Here is a 19403-nt window from a genome sequence, read left to right as displayed (position 1 = left end):
ATGCTTCTCTGTTAGCAGAGTGCTTAGTTTTTATTCCTTCCATTTCCTCATCTGTATCCATCCCATCTACACCATCATTTTCCCCTTGACCTTATCATCTTCCAATAGTCCTTCACCACTTAATCTGTATCAAGTGAATTTCTGCATCTAACTTTTAACTTTTGGAAAAAGGATTTCTCAAATATTAACATCTTTCAATTCATAAGTGGAAAATACTTTTTCCTTAAGATTGTATAAGAAGCATTCAATTTTTTTTAACACTTACCTACTAACAATTGTTAAACCTGAAATAAGAACTTTTAACAAATCTTCAGAGTGTAACTTATTTTCTCCCAATGTTGAATATGATGACGATATTTTGGAAGCATCCTTAGGCAATATACACACAATAGGCACAGAACTCTTTTATTATTCATTTTATTTTCATATAAATTAACATCCTAGAAAAATTGAAATAGAAACACTAAATACAGTATTGCACATAGCGATCTTTGTTAAATGCCCTATTATTACAGTGAAGAATGGTAATATACACATTGGAGGGACTGAAGGAGACAGGAAGACTAGAAAACAAACCAAATCCACTACTGTTTCTTTGCACTTAAACTATAAACTAAAAGGTAAAAGACCATACTTTACATAAATGCAAACATAGTTGTGATTCAGGACATTTTCTTTTTTAAGTCTTTCCATAATTAGTTTCTGATAGCAAGAAATTCTCCCCTTTATCAACATCGATAAGCCCCAACAAATATCATTAAAAGAATTAGAAAAAAAAACCACCTATTAATATTAGACAAAGCCATCACAATGTATCTTGAGCTGACTTTAAAATACTCTCACAAAGAGTGGGAGATTTACTCTTCTTCCCCCTTGAAATAAAATAAAATCCTTTCCTAGGCTCCTTCAGGTAACAAATCATTACATACTCATTTTATAGCTTTTAATCACCTGCTGTAACACATAGAGATGATTCTAATCATGTAAAAACACTCAGGCAGGTACGCGAATTAACAGATGCCAATCCACCTGAAAACTTACTTTTTTTTTTGCCAACAATTAGTCATGTTTGGCAATTTTATGAACATCATTTATTTAAATTCCTTCAAAATATTGAGTCATATTTTCTTTGTGAAGGCCAATGGTAACATTATAGAGAGGCACGACTTTAATTTACTTTAGCTGAAGATTAGTTTTATGTACGGTCTCAAAGAACACAGGCTGATAAAAGCCCTCATTAAACTTAATACTCTGATTTCTGCCTATATTAAATGACTTATAGGAAAGGGCTTTCCTTTTGCTATATTTTTTACTTGAGTAAAAAAATGATAATCTTCTTTCACAAATATATAGTTATGGAGAGCAACCCAAGAGTTGGGGAAGCCTTGATTATGATATATAAATGGTACTTAAGTTTTAAAATAGAAAATTTATATGTAGACATGAAACTGATACAAACAATTCACTAGAAATAACATTTTAGCCATAAATCTAAATGCAGTGAAATGGAGTACTGGTTGTCAGTAGAAAGGAAAGTGTTTTGCTGGGATAAGGAATATTCTCACAAAAGTAAATTGTAAGTTTAACATTTAGCATGTTCAGCATTAATGCAAATATTGCCTCTTATACATGCTGTTTTGGTCTATCAATATTATACCATAAACTTTACAAAAAGAAAAGGTGTCAAATTCTCCACTGGTCTACTGCTTTTGCATTTTTATGAATGTACAGTAAAATTCAACAATTGGCGAACTGTCTAGAAAACACAAAGATTATGCTAGAGGTCAAGAGGAAAAATGAACAAAATGGTATAGTTTCCATCCCACCCTCAGGTCAGCTGAATGTTGTGGAAGTGGTTGCAGTGACTCATGTTCATTTTGCTTTCCATTGCTCAGGTCTTCATGCTTATCTTTGCTTTCTGAAAATAAATGCACCAGAGAAAAGTTACAGTTAGAAGTAAGAACTTTCAAAAATGTACGAAGTATATAATAGCCCAAACAAGATCTTTTCATTTGGATTAAATCCTCTAGGAAAAGGTTGAAGATCCACCAGCCCAGAAAGGAAGAATATATAAGCAAAATCTGTTTTATCTGCAAGAATTTTCCCCAGCCAAATCACCAAATATTTTTGAGACCAAAAAAAAAAAAAAGGCTTTAAAAATTCAGCTTCTCACCAGTGTGAAAAAGTACCAGCTCACCTTTCTCATTCTCCATCCTATGCACAAATACATAAAGACTGAACTGAGTGTTCATTCTCTTGTATCCTTACAATAGCATGATTAGGTTGATTAATGATTTTCCCTTCTCATTCAGTACACCTTTAAGGTTATACTCAAATCAAAAAGGCAGAAAATAACCTAAACCATAAGGTAATTAGATAATTAGATCATCAGATAATATTAATTTTGATATAAAGAAACTAAAGGGAAAATATATTTTATTTACTTTTTATTTATTTATTAAAAAAAAATTTTTTTTTAACCTTTATTTATTTTTGAGACAGAGAGAGACAGAGCATGAACGGGGGAGGGTCAGAGAGAGAGAGGGAGACACAGAATCGGAAGCAGGCTCCAGGCTCCGGGCCATCAGCCCAGAGCCCGACGCGGGGCTCGAACCCACGGACCGCGAGATCGTGACCTGAGCTGAAGTCGGACGCTTAACCGACTGAGCCACCCAGGCGCCCCAGGAAAATATATTGTAAATGGAGATGTAATTCCTAACTTTTTCTAAGTAGGGTTTAATCATATTCCAATTTGGGTTATTTTGATATCTTTTCCATTTTTTAAATGTTATTTATTTTTAAGAGAGAGAGAGAGAGTGTGTGAGTGAAGGAGGCACAGGCAGAGAGGGACAGAGGATCTCAAGTGGGCTCCCCACTAACAGCAGAGCCCAACATAAGGCTTGAACTCATGAACCCCGAGATCATGACTTGAACCAAAGTCGGGATGCTCAACTGACTGAGCCACCCAGGCACCCCGTTATCTTTTCCATTTACACTACGTTAGTCTAATCCAATTCAAAGTTTTCCTATTTTAAGGCCTAAAACAACTTTTCACTTAAAACAGCATCGTTTACTTACTCTTGTGGGACCAAGTGATAAAACCTCAAAACATTTAAAAAAAAAATACTGACAGTGTGTCACAAAAGAAACTTGTCTTTTTTTTTTCTTTTGAGAGTGTAAGCAGAGGAGGGGAGAGAGAGGGAGACTGAGGATCTGAAGCGGGCTCTGTGCCGACAGCAGAGAGCCCAATGTGGGGCTTGAACTCACGAATCGTGAGATCATAACTTGAGCCAAAGTCAGACGCTTAACCTACTGAGCCTCCAGGGCACCCCAGAAAACTCATCATTTTTACCAAGCCCTGCCTCCCAGGGTGTAAAAGTGGTGTTTTAAAGAAAGTGGGTAACTAGGAACGCTAAATAAGCTTGTTGAGGTCAGGCTGTTAGTTTACAGCTGATATACAGCCAACTCTGTAGAGCCATTTGTGAGTACAAGCCAGGTCTGAGCCCCCTGGTCTGAGCAAAGGACAATGCTACTACTACTCAGCATTTCCCATCGTGTTTTAGATCCCAATGGTGCTAATTCCAATTATAACAGGCTACTCTGGGTTCAAATACGGCCCTGCACTGGTGATACATGTGTAATGGAGAAAGTGAAAAATTGCTCCCCAAACCTCACCAACACACACACATGCAGGTAGATGCATTCCTTTAGGAGATTTGTCTTAAATCTTAAGCTCTGAATGTCGATACTGAGATTCTCTTAGCCTTTGAGCCTGAGCAAAAGCATACAGAAAAGGAGATTCTTCAAGTCAGAGCATATCACCCATTCATAGTTAAGAGGAAAATAATTAAGGTGTCATTATGTGAGTTTGCATATGTTGTGGAAATTATGTTTAAAAGCCAAAGAAAATCACAAGTTAAAAAAGGGGAGAGTTAAATACTTACAATTCCAGAGTCATGTCTTGGTTTTATTTTATAAAGTGATTTTCCCTTTTTCTGCCTACACACCTCTTCGGCTTCTTTTACTCTGGGTGGAGAGAAAACACATGTATTTAAACAGAGTCCTACATAGATCACTGGAATTCACCTTATGGTAGGTGAGCAAGTAGCAACTCATTAAGGATTTGAATCATTGGAGAAAATATCACATACACAAGAACATTATCTGACGTTTGATTCAAAAACATTGAACTAGAGGCTAACTCATTCACGGGTTCTCACCCTGGAATCAAAGGGGGTCAAATGGAATGACATACAAACACATGACAATTTTTATATCTACATTTCATCCTACATTAAAGGAGTCTTTTGCAGAATAAATTAAGGAAATATCCCTCATTTTCAGCTAAGGGTACTGAGACTGGCTCTATTACATAAATCTGAAGCATTAAAATCAATCAATAATATCATATAAAAATTCATATGCCTATTTAAAATTATTTTAGATTCAATTTCCACATCACACTTACCCATGTCTGAAAGTCATTTGCAGTGAATACTTCATCAAGCAACAGAACCAACCATTTATTTGAAAACAGAAAATAGAGTGCACAATAATAATATTTTGACACTTCTAGGAGTTATTTTTAAAAACACGCTCCAAGGAAAACAGCACCAAATTTACTAGAGGTATAGTTAAGAAAGGATGTTATTCAGAGGTAAGTTCTCCATTAAGTTCTGGATCTGCTATTTGATACTGGGTAATGTCCTTATACCATCAACTCTTGTATTCCCTCAAATAGTAAAAAGGCTTAATACTATTTAACAGTATTACTATTATTACTACAGAGTTGTTACAAAGATCAAAAATATTTTATTTAAAATGTTCTTTATAGCGGCGCCTGGCTGGCTCAGTCGGTTAAGCGTCCGACTTTGGCTCAGGTCATGATCTCACTGTTCGTGGGTTCCAGCCCCGCGTCGGGCTCTGTGCTGACAGCTCAGAGCCTGGAGCCTGTTTCGGATTCTGTGTCTCCCTCTGTCTCTGACCCTCCCCTGTTAGTGCTCTGTCTCTCTCTGTCTCAAAAATAAACATTAACAAAAAATTTTAAAAAATAAATAAATAAAATGTTCTTTATAAACTGTAAAATGCTATAAGAAGTATATGTGATTGTTTTAATTAAACAAATAGTAAGAAATTTTAAACTGGGATTATACTAATAAAAAGGGGTTGCATAAGTAGGAAAACTAGCCTATCAGGTTAATTTATTTTTTATTATTATAATACCCTTGGAGATTAAAAGTGGAGCATTTCTGGAAAAACTTAAAAGGCTGTGACTTATCTTAATAAAAGATTTTTAAAATTCAGATCTTCAAGCTTATTTCCTGAAAGAAATGAATTACAAATATATTTCTTGAGCCCTGTGGTAAAAGATCTAATGGCAGAATTCCTCTGTCACATAACTGAATGAATACCTGTTTTGAAACAGTGAAGGCAGCAAATGATCCAGCATAGTAGCTATAAGATTGGTACTAGAGTTTACATTAAAGCGTGACGAATGAAAGTAATTCCTTTTGGACATAAAATGCCTGAGTTGATATTATTAGTAATTCCAGAAAATGACGACAATTTAGAATATGCTCCATTGCAACTACTTTTTATTACTTTTTGTCCGAGCCATAAATTGCCTTTAATCCTTCCTCCAAACATTTGAAGACAAAAACATTTTCTTTATAACAAAGGATTGCAGGAGTTCCCATCTTCCTCTGAAATAGCTACCAGTAAATTTAAGTTTAACTATTTGGACGGGGAATTAAAAAATGTTTTTTTGTAAGCACTTAGCCAAAATCCAGTGGATCCCCTCTTAAAGTTACTTGGAGCTCTTTAAACTATTTTGTGACATTTATTTAAAAAAAATAAAGTACTTCACAAAAATTTAGATCACCAAAGCATTTTTATTTTATCACTATCATATTTATTTTGCTTTAAATTTTTTTTAATGGTTCTTTATTTTTGAGAGAGATAGAGAGACAGAGCATGAACAGGGGAGGGGCAGCAAGAGAGGGAGGCACAGAATCTGAAGCCCGCTCTAGGCTCTAAGCTGTCAGCACAGAGCCCGATGTGGGGCTTAAACTCAGGAACTGTGAGATCATGACCTGAGCCGAAGTTGGACTGAACCACCCCAGTGTCCCTATTTTGCTTTTACAACACATTTTTCGAAGGATCACGGGAAGACAAATCTAATACAAACATATTTAATTTTACACAAAAACAAATTCAGCCATTCCTTACAGCAGAGATGACGAAAATTACAACGTGCGTCAAGGAACCCTCACAAGATTTAGCTCACTCCTTCATTTGACAACCATTTATGGAGCAGTAACTCCAGGCCACGCACTAGGCTTGGCTCAGTTTTATAAGGACCATTACATTCCCTGTCTAATTGGAGAGCTACCCGCGTAAGTAAATTACGTGTGTGCATTAAGCACTACCACCTAGGATTGTAGAGGTTCAGCCATGTCCAGGAGGAGGACAGGGGTTGTGGGAATCTTTCTGGAACAGGTTGACAGCTGAGCCTTGATTCAAAGAGAAATCTTAACTGCTCTTACCTTTCCCAGAAGGGGAAATGGGACAGAAGATGAAAGAAGAATGTGTGTAAAGACCAAGTGAGACAAGGAATACCACAGTGAGGTTAGAGGACATACACACTTCCCTCCTGTGCTGCCATGGGATCCCTACACCCTTAGAAGCCAACGATTGAACTGCCTTCTGCCTTATGTTCCGGTTTCTGACGTGCATGGCTCGGGTGAGTCAGTCACTGCATCCTAGGCACCTCTAGATAGGCACAAATAAACGATTTGGGGACCTGAGACCCTAAGCACCAGAACCTTAAGTAGTTGCTATTCAGATTTAAGGGCACAAGCATGGAACAGATGTTAAAATGCCGTTCTCTCGGCCCGCCTCACTCTGGTGCAAACCCTGTAATGGGTGGGAATCTAAGCAGCACCCCAGAATGTGATGAACACGGCCAGTGGGCAACACTGAGAAACTGCACCCTGGCACCAAGGTATTCCCCTGGAACCCGGACTGGGCAGCCGCCCTGAACCCCTAGCCACTGTGCTTCCTCACCCCTCTCTCTTCCCAGCGCACACTGGGTCCCAGCCCGTACCCCGAGAACTCGCTCGTTTCAGCACTTCGTGGAGTTGCACCCCTCCTAAGCTTCCCAGCAAATGTGGCTTCTTCCAAATGCCAATTTTATTTCAACAAAACTCTGACAACAAGACATTTTTTCCACACTTTAGGCAGGAAAAAAGAATGTGTCCCTGGAGGTGAGATACACTGCCAGAGTTGGCAGAAATAAGAAGCATAACAAGGGAGAAGCCGGGAAGGAGAGAGAGGGCTGAGGCAGCTGTCCTTATGAGCGTCTCCCGTTTGCTCTCCATCTGGGCGAGTGGGGCGGGCTCGTCGGCTGGCTCATCCAAGTTAGGCCTATTGAGTAACTACTTGTGCATGTTCCACCCTCTCTCCCTCCTGCCTCACCCCTCATTCAATCATGCCGAAAATTTCTTAAATTGAGAAGGAAAAAGATGTTTATCTCACAACTAGACATCGCAGGCTTTAAGTGAAAAAGCATGCTGGTGATAACATTTCAAACAATAAATAAAGACGACCACTACGTTCCTGTTTGGAAAGGAGGTGGGGAGTGAAAACAGGGACGATTCTCGATCCTTCATTTATAAACAGAGAAAGGAGAGAGAGGAAGCCATGGGTAGGCTAAAGAAGATAGTCCGTAGCTTTCAAACGTTGCCTGCACTTGAGTTTAAACTCTGATTAGGGTGAGGACTGGGATGGAGTACAGACCTTGCATGATTCATGAAGACATGTTCTTTTGAATCTGGTTGCAGCCACACAAAGGGGACTGCCGGGGCATTTGTTAATCAAGATTTCACCCTATTAGAGAACTAAAAAGGGAAGTAAAAAATTTCAGATGACATCTTTGATAGGCTCATTTAACAGTTGCAACTTCTAATCTGCAATCTAGATTACAGAAAGAAAATATGAGCAAAAACAAATCATATGATAATGAAAACTCTTCCACTCATCACCTCTAGTGATCTTGGAAAAACAACACAGAAAGCAGACACTGGAAAACAGGAAATGTAGCACTGCCTTTTAGACCGAAGAGAAGGATACTGAGTGGTATATAATGGCTGTAGAATTTGACGTTTGTGCTAATATTTCGCTGTTAATAGCCTTTATTGTCTGCAGAACTTAAGAAACAAAACTAGGCTGAATAAATATTGAAAGTACATATTTATCCCTTAAATGAAAGGTCAAAAGTAATCCTAACATGAGACATTTTTTTAGAGGGAGAATTTAATTATAGGAAATAACCAAATGACATATACGGAATCAGGTTTGGCAAATAGAGTAGGTGACCAATTTGAACAAAATAATTTTTGTTCTAAGCAAAGTTTCGTTCAGGCAACAATCAGAAAGAGTGACACGAATCAATATGCGATTCCCAAAAGATGGAGACTTGCCCCCTTCAAGGGCCAACTTTGTATAACCAATTTTGAATAAAGCCTTTCTGAAAAAAATCAAACTTTTCTCTTCAATAAACGGAGGCACAATTTAACTTTTACTTGACGGCCCATGTTCGTCACTGCCTTCATCACTGTTGTAATGTGCTGATACAGGGCCACCCTCAAGGCCTCCTAAAATATATACCCATGTGGCAACTCACCCCTGCATGGACATAACACTTGTACTTTGCTGTATTTACTTTGTGTCCACGTTAAGCTTTCTCTTTCTAAGATAGCAGGTTGTGAGCACTTCTCACTGGCACCAGCACGCCTGCCTCGAGTAGAGACTCTATCTTCTTCAATAATTTCCATCTTCTCCAGACGGGAAAACCAGATCACCAAGCTACTTTAAATGGGCTTCAAATTAGAACACTGAGTTCAATGCTAGCTAAACGAAGGGAGTTCCCGGACCTGGAGGCAGTGATTGTCGCCGCCACAGGCCTTCTCCCCACCTCCCACATACTTCAGGGCTCCCAGCTGTGTCTGGAAGGCTGGCAAGGCCAGAAGTCGGACTTACAGATAGGCAGGGCTTTAGGGCTCTAAAGGTCTAAGACTCTGAGATTCTAAGACACTGCACGCCTCGTCATATTGTACCACCCAACATGCTTGCTCAGCAGGTCGTCCTCAAAGATGGAAAGTAATTTGGAATGAATATAAAACCTGAAATTCAAGCTTATCAAGGTAAAGATGGGTGACACCACTAATTGGTAAGGACAGATTTTGTAGGCCTACCTCAGGGTAGGGAGGGAATCATTTTGTGAGGAATAGGACTGTGAGATTATCTCTCAGATGAGGCTGTTTTTGCAGTCCAGGGCAAAGTGACCGGAGAAAAACAAAACACTTTCAAGTATTAAAGCTTAAATTTAAATTTACTTTAAAAAACTTTTATATTACATTTATTGTCTAAAAAATAAAGCTGTAAATGTAACCTAAAAAATAATAGACTTTAATACATCTATAGGTTTTTTAAAATTTCTTATATGCAAATATCCTAAGTTGTAACAACTTCATTTGGTTTTAAGCAGTTATGGATTCAGAAATTATGAAGCACAGACAATTTGAGCCCCGGAGAATGAAAATATGAAAAATATTTTTTATCACACAGAATTTGCTGAAACTAATTTGCATTCCAATTATTTTTATTTTGGTATTTTTCAGAACAGATGGAAACTTTCTCAAATTTTTCCCTTATTATAACTGGGCACATTTAACCTAAGGGTTTTTCTAAACAAAGAGAGTGGTTTCTTATTTCTCTCCTAATAAAGATGTATTTTTATCTGCACTTCCCCCACTCCTCCCAGCCCCAGACTCATTTATTGTGAGGCAAACATATACAAAAAGTTCAGTGTGATTAAGTTTAAAGACAGTCTGTGAGATGAATAAGGGAGATACACTCGGCACAGAAACAGAGAAAAGAAACCAGACATCCCTGGAGCCTGCAGGCGGAATCATTTTATCTACCTTCTAGAGCAAAGGCCACGCTGGCCACAATCTTATCAAGAAAACAGATATGCTCTCATCATTCAGGGGAAGGAGAAAGGGAGTCACTTTTCTGCCACTAAACATTAATAATTTGGTTTAAATAAGTATCTGTGGCAGACAGATTCACTTCCTGCTGGCCCCAGTGAGGCTTGCCGTGAGCAGCCAGATTCCTTACTGGAGTCCACAGCCTGTGACAGATTTAAGCGTAGCCCAGCACTGGCATGTCACACGCTGGAGATCCTGATAGAGAGAAGAAGCAGCTAAGAGTAGACATAATTATCGTTATTACCAGTTCACAGTGTACTTCACTGAAACACACCACCATTGTGCCTGACTACAAAATGCACAATTTTCTAAGAGAAAAGCGAAAAAAAGACCCACATATAAACACACAGAGAAGAGGGGCCGTGAGAGATTCTAGACAAAGGCTGGTTAGGAGTGCTGGCTTTAAAGTTATGGGTGTCTCTCTCCAGGTAAAGACGGAAGTAGGTGTTAGACGCCTTGTGGAATTAAAGGTGGTCTGGGGGGAGGTTACTCCTGGCTCTGTCTTCTCTCCCTCTGACCTTAATGATTTAAAACACACACACAAAAACGTCACAAAACCCCTAGGGACACAATGGGAACAATCAACCAAAAATGTCACTTGTTACCCTCAAGTAAAAAGGACTTCAGTTTTCTCAAGGACATGTGAATTTCTGAATTTCATCACTGACAGTATCCAGCTTTTCAGAGAAACATTGCATTTGCACCTCAAATGGTTTCCAACTGTTTTTCTGGACACGCTTGCTCAGTCTCTTTTACTGCTTATTTATTAAACTCCCTCCCCCCACCCCCCACCATCCAGGGTCTAATCTTGACCCTGTGGTGTCTACAGGCAATCCCTACGTGATAATTCCAACTATGCTGAAGACTTTCAGATCCACACCTCTAATTCCGATCTTTCCCCTGAGCTCCAGATCCCAGTGGACATTCTTCTTTCCCTTCCCACCCAGGCCTTGGTTAAGGACATAACCATCCAGGGCACCTATCTGGATAGTAGATCAGTTTATCGTCCGATTCTTGATTTTAGCTCAGGTCATGATCTCACAGTTCATGAGTCTGAGCCCTGTTAAGGGCTCTGCACTGACAGTGCGGAGCCTGGTTGAGATTTTCTTTCTCTCTACCCCTCTTCCCCAACAAGTAAACAAACATTAAAAAATTAATGTTTTATTAATTGGATTAAAATTAAATAAAAAGAACATAACCATCCATAACCATTCATCCACTGAATTCTTGCTTTCCCTCTTCACCAACCCTCCATGCATATGTAAATGGTAACAAGTTCCGTTATCAATGATTCCTTAGTAATGATGTTTAAATCTGTCCCAACCTAAATTCCACTATTTCTGATTGTTTTCAAGCCTCCTCCTTAATGCCACTGGACCACTGCCACACCCTCCAGAATGGCTTTTACACTGTTCTAATCCATCTTTCACAAATTCCCCAAACATGGGAATCACATCTGAGCCACTTATTCACTTGCCAAGAAAATACTAAGTTTCCTAGTGAGGTATTCAAGGCCATTTACAAGTAACCTAATTTCTCCTTAGTCTCCACAATGTTCCCTGGGCTCCAACTATGCATAACCACTAATCATCCCTGTAGGAGATCTTTGCTAGATCAGTTTCTATGGGACTACCCATTCTCTTTCTTTTCCTTCCAAGGGTCCCTCAAGTTAAGCTCAAAAATACCATCCTATAGGAAGTATATAGGACCCTCTAGGAAGGCGTATTTTAAAGACTTACAGCTACATTTATGTATCTGTCTTTTGCCTTGTTGAATACTAAGTTCCTTGAGATTGGGGATCATGCACATTCATTTTTACATTCCCAGGAATAATAATAAAGCTCACACAGGTGAGTATTCACTAGACATTTGAAAAATAACCGAATAAATGAAGATGAACAGAGAAACTAAGAGTAAGCTAAAAAACGCACGGGGATAAATTTTGACCAATAACTGGGACTTTGATTTAAATATCTTTTTTTGCCTTCTTCTTCCAGTGAACTCTTAAGCAACGAGTCTGGACGTCCAATTCACATACTGAGCAAACTATGCAGGGTTCTATCTGACTTGATCTTTGAGTTTACTGATTTACTACTATAATTCCATCCATAAATAACAATTTAGTTGTGAGTATACATAAAATTTATGAAAGAATTTAGCGTATCATATTCACTTTCTTCTATCTTATAGAAAAACTAAGTTTATATACACTATATGAATCATTAGAAGTCTGTAGGATTTAACATGAAATCATGTCAAACTACTCTCACTAACTCTTATTAGCTCCTAGGTTAGTGGAAAAGATAAATGACATAGATGCAATACATCTTCTTTTCAACAAAGCATTTGAAGAATCTCTAATGGGATGTCTGCAGACTGGAAAGTGAAATGATAGGTGAGAGGACACTTAGAAGAGTTTATGATGGTCACACACACTAAAAAAAACTAAAAAAACATAACAGGGTGTCACTACATCTGGTTACGTTCTTGCTTTAAAAAGCATCCCATTGAAGAGGATCGAGCACAATTAACTGGCAAAATTTATATGAGACAGGTTAATCTGAGAATGGAGAAAACTGTCCTAGCAATCACAGATGCCAAAAAATAATGGAGATGTTTTTTTATTTGAGGAAAGTGAACAGTAAGCCAGTAATGTTTCAGACACAGTGAGTGCTGCATGTGACCACCTCATCCAACCATCTGGCAACCAAGCATGAGAAATGTCATCATGCTATTCTAGAAAGGAGGAGCGTGGGATTCAGAGAGGTTCTTGAGGTCATATAATAATGGAATGAGTGATCTGGTCAACTTCAGAGTCTGTACTCTTTCCATATCATTCTCCCTAGAAAGGGTACAAAATCATGAGCTTAATGTCTACTTATTAGTACTGTAAAAATGGTATTCCTATAATGGGAAGTGAATTGGGATAGATGATCCTCATTTTATTTCCCAAGTTCAATATCTTTTTCCCTTTAGAGAGCTTCCACAGAATGAGCATCTTAAAAGACACTATGATATAAGCTCCTTGAAGGCAGAGAACAGAACGTCTTTCCACTCCATTATCCCATGCCCAGCACAGCACCTGGCTCATCACTGTAGCATCTAACACTTACTAAGGACTTATTATATGCCAGGCAATGGGCTAAGGAGATATTATCTCCTCTAAATCTTGTAATATAATCCCATGGGTAGATACTATGGTTACTCAACTTCTACAATGAGGAAACTGAAACTTAAAGTGGTCAAATTATTTGCTCGGGGTCATACACCAAGTTGTGGCAGATCTGTGGTTCAAATCCAGACAAACACAAAAATCCACCTCCAGAGTTCTAGTTGTAGCCACTGAACTACATTGTCTTTCACTACACAGACACATGCGGAAGATGAAATATACAACCATTTATACCTTTCTCTTTCTATTTATTTCCATTTATATATTTATCACATATTTATATATATTTCCATTCACTATGTTAATTTGTATTATTTAATTTTTATTTATTTAGAAGTATTTGATCCTTCAGACTGAATCTTTTAAAACTCTGAACATATAAAATGTGGCAGTTTAAAGTGATTTTTGAGAAGAGAAACTATTTACAAAAATGGACACATGTGTTTTACTAGATACTGGGGAGAAGCACTACAAATGGACAAGTTTTGAACTTTATTCAAGGAAAAGTATTAACGGAAACACAATGGGCTATAAGCGTTCATCTCTGAAAAAGGAAAGCATGTAAGATTGTCTGGATAAAGCAAAACTACCACCACATTTTCTTGATCCTAATTTTTTGGAGAATTTTTTATGTGGTTCTCTGAATAAGATATGTGAATTGTAATCAGTACAAATCTAAAAATACAGAAGCAAGAGAAACTTTTCCAATGTTTTTTTTAAAATACAAATCCTCAAAATAATTGGAGATTAAATTTTAAACTGTAACCCAGCGAAGGCATTTCCAAAGACAGGGAAGTCAACACACACTTCAAGAACGTCCTGGTGCTCATTGGTGATCTCATCTGATACAGAGATACAAGTCTGTAAAATTCAGGACAGCCAGCCTATTTTCTTAATTATAGCACATTGAAGTGGTCTGGAACTGAATAGCAATAGGTGGCTAGAGTCTTGGGTAAGCATCGGAAACGCTAACGTTCTGTGCTGCTGAAGGAGACTACAGTTACCTCATGGCATCAACAGCAAGATTCACATTCCAACTGTGTAAATGAAGTGACTCAAACTAAATTCTGTCAAACCAAGAGTATCCTTTTTTCATGTTATGCCACAAGGAATTTAACATGGTATCAGAAAAAAAACGTGAGAAATGTGGAAGTCACTATTTAGAACTTTTTAAAATACAGGATTTTTAAACTCCTAATCACATATTTTTCATCACTAATTTAAAATCTCTGACCTAGGGAAAAAAATCTCATGACCTATGGATCATGAAGTAGAGGCTATTTTAATTCTGTATTAGAGGTAGACTCACATGGAATTTACAGAAGTAGTTCAGCTGATGTGCCCTTTATCTAAGTCCCATAAGAATGACCATCTTTTTGTATATATTGAAGATTTTTAATCTCCTCAATGAAATGGTCAAATGACAATCCCTTGTTCTACAAATTTACGATAGCAAATAAAACAAAATTCTGTCATACATGATGGCCAAAACTATTACAAAATCACATGTGACAGCAAAATTAATCTTTTATTACAGGAGAAAATGTTGTTTACTACATTTGACATTTTTCACGTGAATATCATTTTACTGTTTCCACATGCTATTTTCTTAATGTCAGTGATTTTTTTTTTGCATGTGGTTCAGAAACATTTTTGATTATAGCTAGTGAGAGATAAACTTAAGCTGTTGGTACGTACACTATGGCTTTTGTTTTGACACTTCTCTAGCAAAAGATGACACGTAGGAATAACTTGGATCCTATTTTTTAAAGACTTTTTTGGGGAGTTGCAGGGAGGAATTCAAGGGCTATTAGACATGGAAATTAGTTTATAGAGAGTTTTTCACATTTCCTCCCTGTAAAACTCATAAAAGAATACAACAAAGCTATTTATATCATGATGCTTTAGGATTATGCAAGAGGAAGCTCAGCTTAATTAAAGGAAAGATGTGGGAGATACAAGGCAGGAATGGGATCAAGGAAACATACATAATAAAGGAGAATAAGGGTCATGACATCTCCTCTCCTGGATTATTCCTATCTGGCTAGAAATATGCTGTTTATCCCATCATCATAAAACAAAACAAAAAAAAACCCATAATTCACCTTCCTCTCCAGCTGGATCTTCTTTCCTCTTTGATTCTTTCTATGCACAAACTCCTGTGGACCCCATTTCTACTCTTTCTGCTCCCATCTCTTCAGACGTCTGTCCCCGGCTACTAGCAAGAGACAGCTCTTGTGGATGCTATCATTTCCTTTCAATTCCAATTCCAAGGCCACTTCTTTGTTCTCACCTCCCTCAAGTGAATACCAGTAGCATTTTACATGGTTCCTCTTGTAAGCTCTCCTTCTTGAAGCCCCTTCTGTACTCTGTCTGTGAGGCACTCTCTCTCTGCACCCACCTTTCACCTATCTCTCCTTGCTTACTCTGTTTCAGCAACTTCAGCCTCCTCCCTAAACATGTTCATTCCTGAGGCTCTGTACTTGCCGTTCCTCTTGTCTGGAATGTTCTGTCTCCAGATTTCCCTCACTTCCCTCTCAAGTCCCTGCTTATAGTCAGACAACCACCTCCTACAACTCGCTTTTTGCTTTGCCCTACTTTATTTTTCATCTGAGCCTGTACCAGTCCTGTTGTGTATTAATTTAGCTTCAGAAGGCCAGGATTTGGTTTTATTTACAACTCCAGTGCCTGGCATAATAGTAGTCACTTAATAAATACTTGTTGGATGACTTCAGTAAGGTATGTGGACAAGTCATAAGTTCACAGTGAAGAATGCAAAACCAGTGTTCAGAGATGGGAGAAAGTAGAAGGTGGCACCCCAGGGAACAATTATAAAGGCAAATTAAAAGTTGAGGGGTACCTGGGTGGCTCATTTGGTTGGGTGGCCAACTCCTGATTTTGGGACAGGTCATGATCTCACGGTTTGTGAGTTCAAGCCCCGCATTGGGCTCTGCGCTGACAGCGCAGAGCCTGCTTGGGATTCTCTCTCTCCCTCTCTCCTTGCCCCTCCTTCACCTGTGCTTTCTCTCTTTCTCAAAGTAAATATTTTTTTTAAAGTTAGATAAAAGCATTCTTGACTTCTCATCTCCTTCATGTTTCCCAGGATTTATCTCAGAATCTCCATTCCTTAGAGAGTCTACCTTAGGTTGGAGAAAACTGAGTTTTAAATAGTCCAACTAGGAAATTTATTCTAGAGCAGAAAAGGTGAAGGGTATGGCCTTGCTAATACTGAAAGTATTAAGAAGTTAAATCAGTTGTGTAAATCATGGTGCCAGTAAGGGCACAGCTGGAATAACAGATGATGTGGCCTAGGCTGGATGGGAAGCTATATGAATGCATGAATGGATGGATGGATGGATGGATGGATGAGTCAGAAAAGTCCAAAGAGATTCTAGAACAGTTAGAAGAACCAGGAATATTAATTGTGTCAGCATCTTCCTAGAAACCTTAAATATTTGAAGACAATTACATAGACAAGGGATTGGATTTATTTGTGTGGTTCTAGAAAGAGTAGAATTAGGGCCAGAGAGTACAGCCAGTCAGCCAGATATCTGTTCATTTTGTAATCCTTTACCCGATCCCCCTCAGGCTAGATGGATTACAGAATTCAGAACCTTTCTAATTTCAGACAGAAATATGGTATATAACACTATCCGGTTGGGTCAGATATAGCATGGAGTAATCAAACATGTTAATATTTCTGTAGTAAACATATGAACATTCATACTAAATGGGATGAATAAAGACTATATATAAATAGTCTCATATAAGTTGAGTTTGTCACAAACTTATGAAAAAAAATGTTTGGTTTCAGAGGTGTTTTGGATCTCTGAATTGTAGAAAAGGGATTATAGCTCTGGACTATAAAATTATAAATAAAACTGTATCTGTTATAATACTTGTTCTCAATGTTTATGAACTCCATTATTCCTATTAGGGAATTCTTTAAACCCTCAGGTGGAAAATAGGAAATGGCCATTAATAATTAAGAATTTGGATGTGAACACTTAATTCTTAACTTTTATTTGATCAGCATCATTAGGAAATTTGTTTTTAATAACTACTCACAAATGGTAAAATATATACTTTACGGGAGTCAGCATATTTTTTTTTCTTTTTTACATGGTCCACCAGCTTTCTGATGGTCATGTTCTCACCTTTCTTAAGCTACGAGGTTGTGCATGGTCCTTGAATCTCAGGTGAATGTTTGAAACACAATAAGAGACCATAACCAGTGGTAAAGTATTCTGTGAGTCCTTTGTCTTTTTCTTCATTAACAATAGATGAGGTAGGGAACTTTAAAACATAGGAGCCAATTTAAGCTTTCTTCGTAATAACATCATTTTCACTTACTTGGATTTGTATTTTTTCCTGAATGGTTATGTGTGACTTCCAATAATGCCCCATCCATCCATCTGCTTGTCTGCCCATCCATCTGTTCAGCCATCCAGCCATTTATCCATGATATTAAAATAACAATTACCTTTCTGTCTTATTCTCTAATTAGTCCATAATGTCATCATTACCTATCTTTAAGTTCTTACTTTAGTACTCTGTACAATGGTTCTTTTATTTCACCTTTGTAAAATGAAAACATTAAAAAATAATCAAAGGCTATAGGAAATAAACCCATGTACCAACTCAACGTGGAATTAAAAGGGCTTCTGCCCTAAAAACAACACATGGATTTAAGAATACATTAATATCCACAACTAGAATAACTTTTTAAATGAAAGTTTTTAAGTTATCTGTGAGCATCTGAAATTCTCTTAACTGCTAAAATATGCTTTTTCCAACTATTCTTCAACTTATTTACCTCCTTCATACATTTGGAAAACTTTAATGTGGCCAAATAGAATTTTGTTAAACTTTCCTAAAAAGTTTACCCCTAGGCCATAGGAATTCAAACCAAAGAGGTTAATTTTTAAAAATATTTTTATCTCATAAAGTTAAGATCAACTATGGATATGTTTTTATTTCTGATGTTTTATCCTTGCAAAATATGTATTGCCTAAATGTATAATGATAATTAGATTTTTTAAATTTTATTTATTATTTTTTTAAGTTTACTTATTTATTTTGAGAAAGAACATGTGCAAGTGGGGGAGGTGAGAGAGAGAGAGAGAAAGAGAGAGAGAAAGAGAGAGAGAGAGAGAGAGAGAGAGAGAGAGAGAGAGAGAGAGAATCCTAAGCAGGCTCCATACTGTCAGCATGGAGCCTGATACAGGACTCAATCTCACGAAACATGAGATCATGACCTGAGCTGAAGTTAAGAGTCAGACACTTAATCGATTGAGCCACCCAGGCACCCTGATAATTATAATATTTTAAAGATTAAAGACTTAGTACTGCTATGCCTTTCCTTTTATGTACCCAACAAATTTTAGAGGTTGATCTCTACACCCTTTTGTGACAAATTAAAGTTTAGAGGACTAGAGATTTGTCACATGCAAACTTCTATTTCTGGCTATTTTAAATTCTAAATAAAGGTCTCTGATTCTGATAACAATTCTGATCTGTGGTTTTCTCCCACACCACCAAGCAATTTATTCAATTCTGACACAGAGATAGCATCAGATCCCACAGGTTAAGGCTCAGCTCCATAAGACTGCATGCCCCCCACCCCCATCCCTGCCTCACTTCAGATGTCTATAGCAAGAGCAGGTTACCACCTGTGCTTCTGACCCATGAGCTAGAGATGGAAGGTTCCAACAACCCCCTCCTTGGGTTCAATTAATTTGCTAGAACAGCTCATGTAGCTCAAAGAAATATTTACTTACTAGATCACCAGTTTATTATAAAAGGAAATAATTCAGGAAAGCCTGATGGAAAAGATGCATAAGGCAAAGTAGGTGGGTCCTTTGGGATTTTAGGAAGGCTTTATTACATAGGCATGGTTGATTAAATAATTGGCCATTGGTGATTGATGCATCTCCTCTTCTCTTGTCAGAGGTCAGGGGATGGGATGGAAAGTTCCAACACTCTAATCACAGGATTGGTTCCCTGGCCATCTTTAGGTGACCTAGGGGCTTTCCAAAAGTCACCCTATCACATAACAGAAGACATCTTTATAACTCTCATCACTTAGGAAATCGCAAGAGTTTTACAAACTCTGTGTCAAAAACTTGGCTGACGACCAAATATATATTTCTCATTACAAACCACAATATTGCAATGCCTAT

The 19403-nt window shown here is 37.8% G+C and overlaps 1 protein-coding gene across 1 annotated transcript in view; it reads right to left on the bottom strand.

Annotated features, from left to right (window-relative positions):
- Positions 1–399: 399 nt before the first annotated feature.
- The window catches only part of FMN2 (formin 2), a 376950-nt gene continuing 357946 nt past the window's right edge, over positions 400–19403 (bottom strand). Inside the window, exons 17-18 of the mRNA XM_019423300.2 lie at positions 3945–4026; positions 400–1918 (exon numbers count right to left, since the gene is read on the bottom strand). Of these exons, the coding sequence (XP_019278845.2) occupies positions 1892–1918; positions 3945–4026 (109 nt within the window). The 3' untranslated portion in view covers positions 400–1891. The remainder of the gene's footprint in view (positions 1919–3944; positions 4027–19403) is intronic.

Source organism: Panthera pardus, unplaced genomic scaffold, assembly GCF_024362965.1.
Source record: "Panthera pardus isolate Hobbes unplaced genomic scaffold, ASM2436296v1 HiC_scaffold_21, whole genome shotgun sequence".
NCBI classification, from domain to species: domain Eukaryota; kingdom Metazoa; phylum Chordata; class Mammalia; order Carnivora; family Felidae; genus Panthera; species Panthera pardus.
Note: the sequence above shows the minus strand (reverse complement) of the source record. Positions and strands in the feature narration are given on the sequence as shown.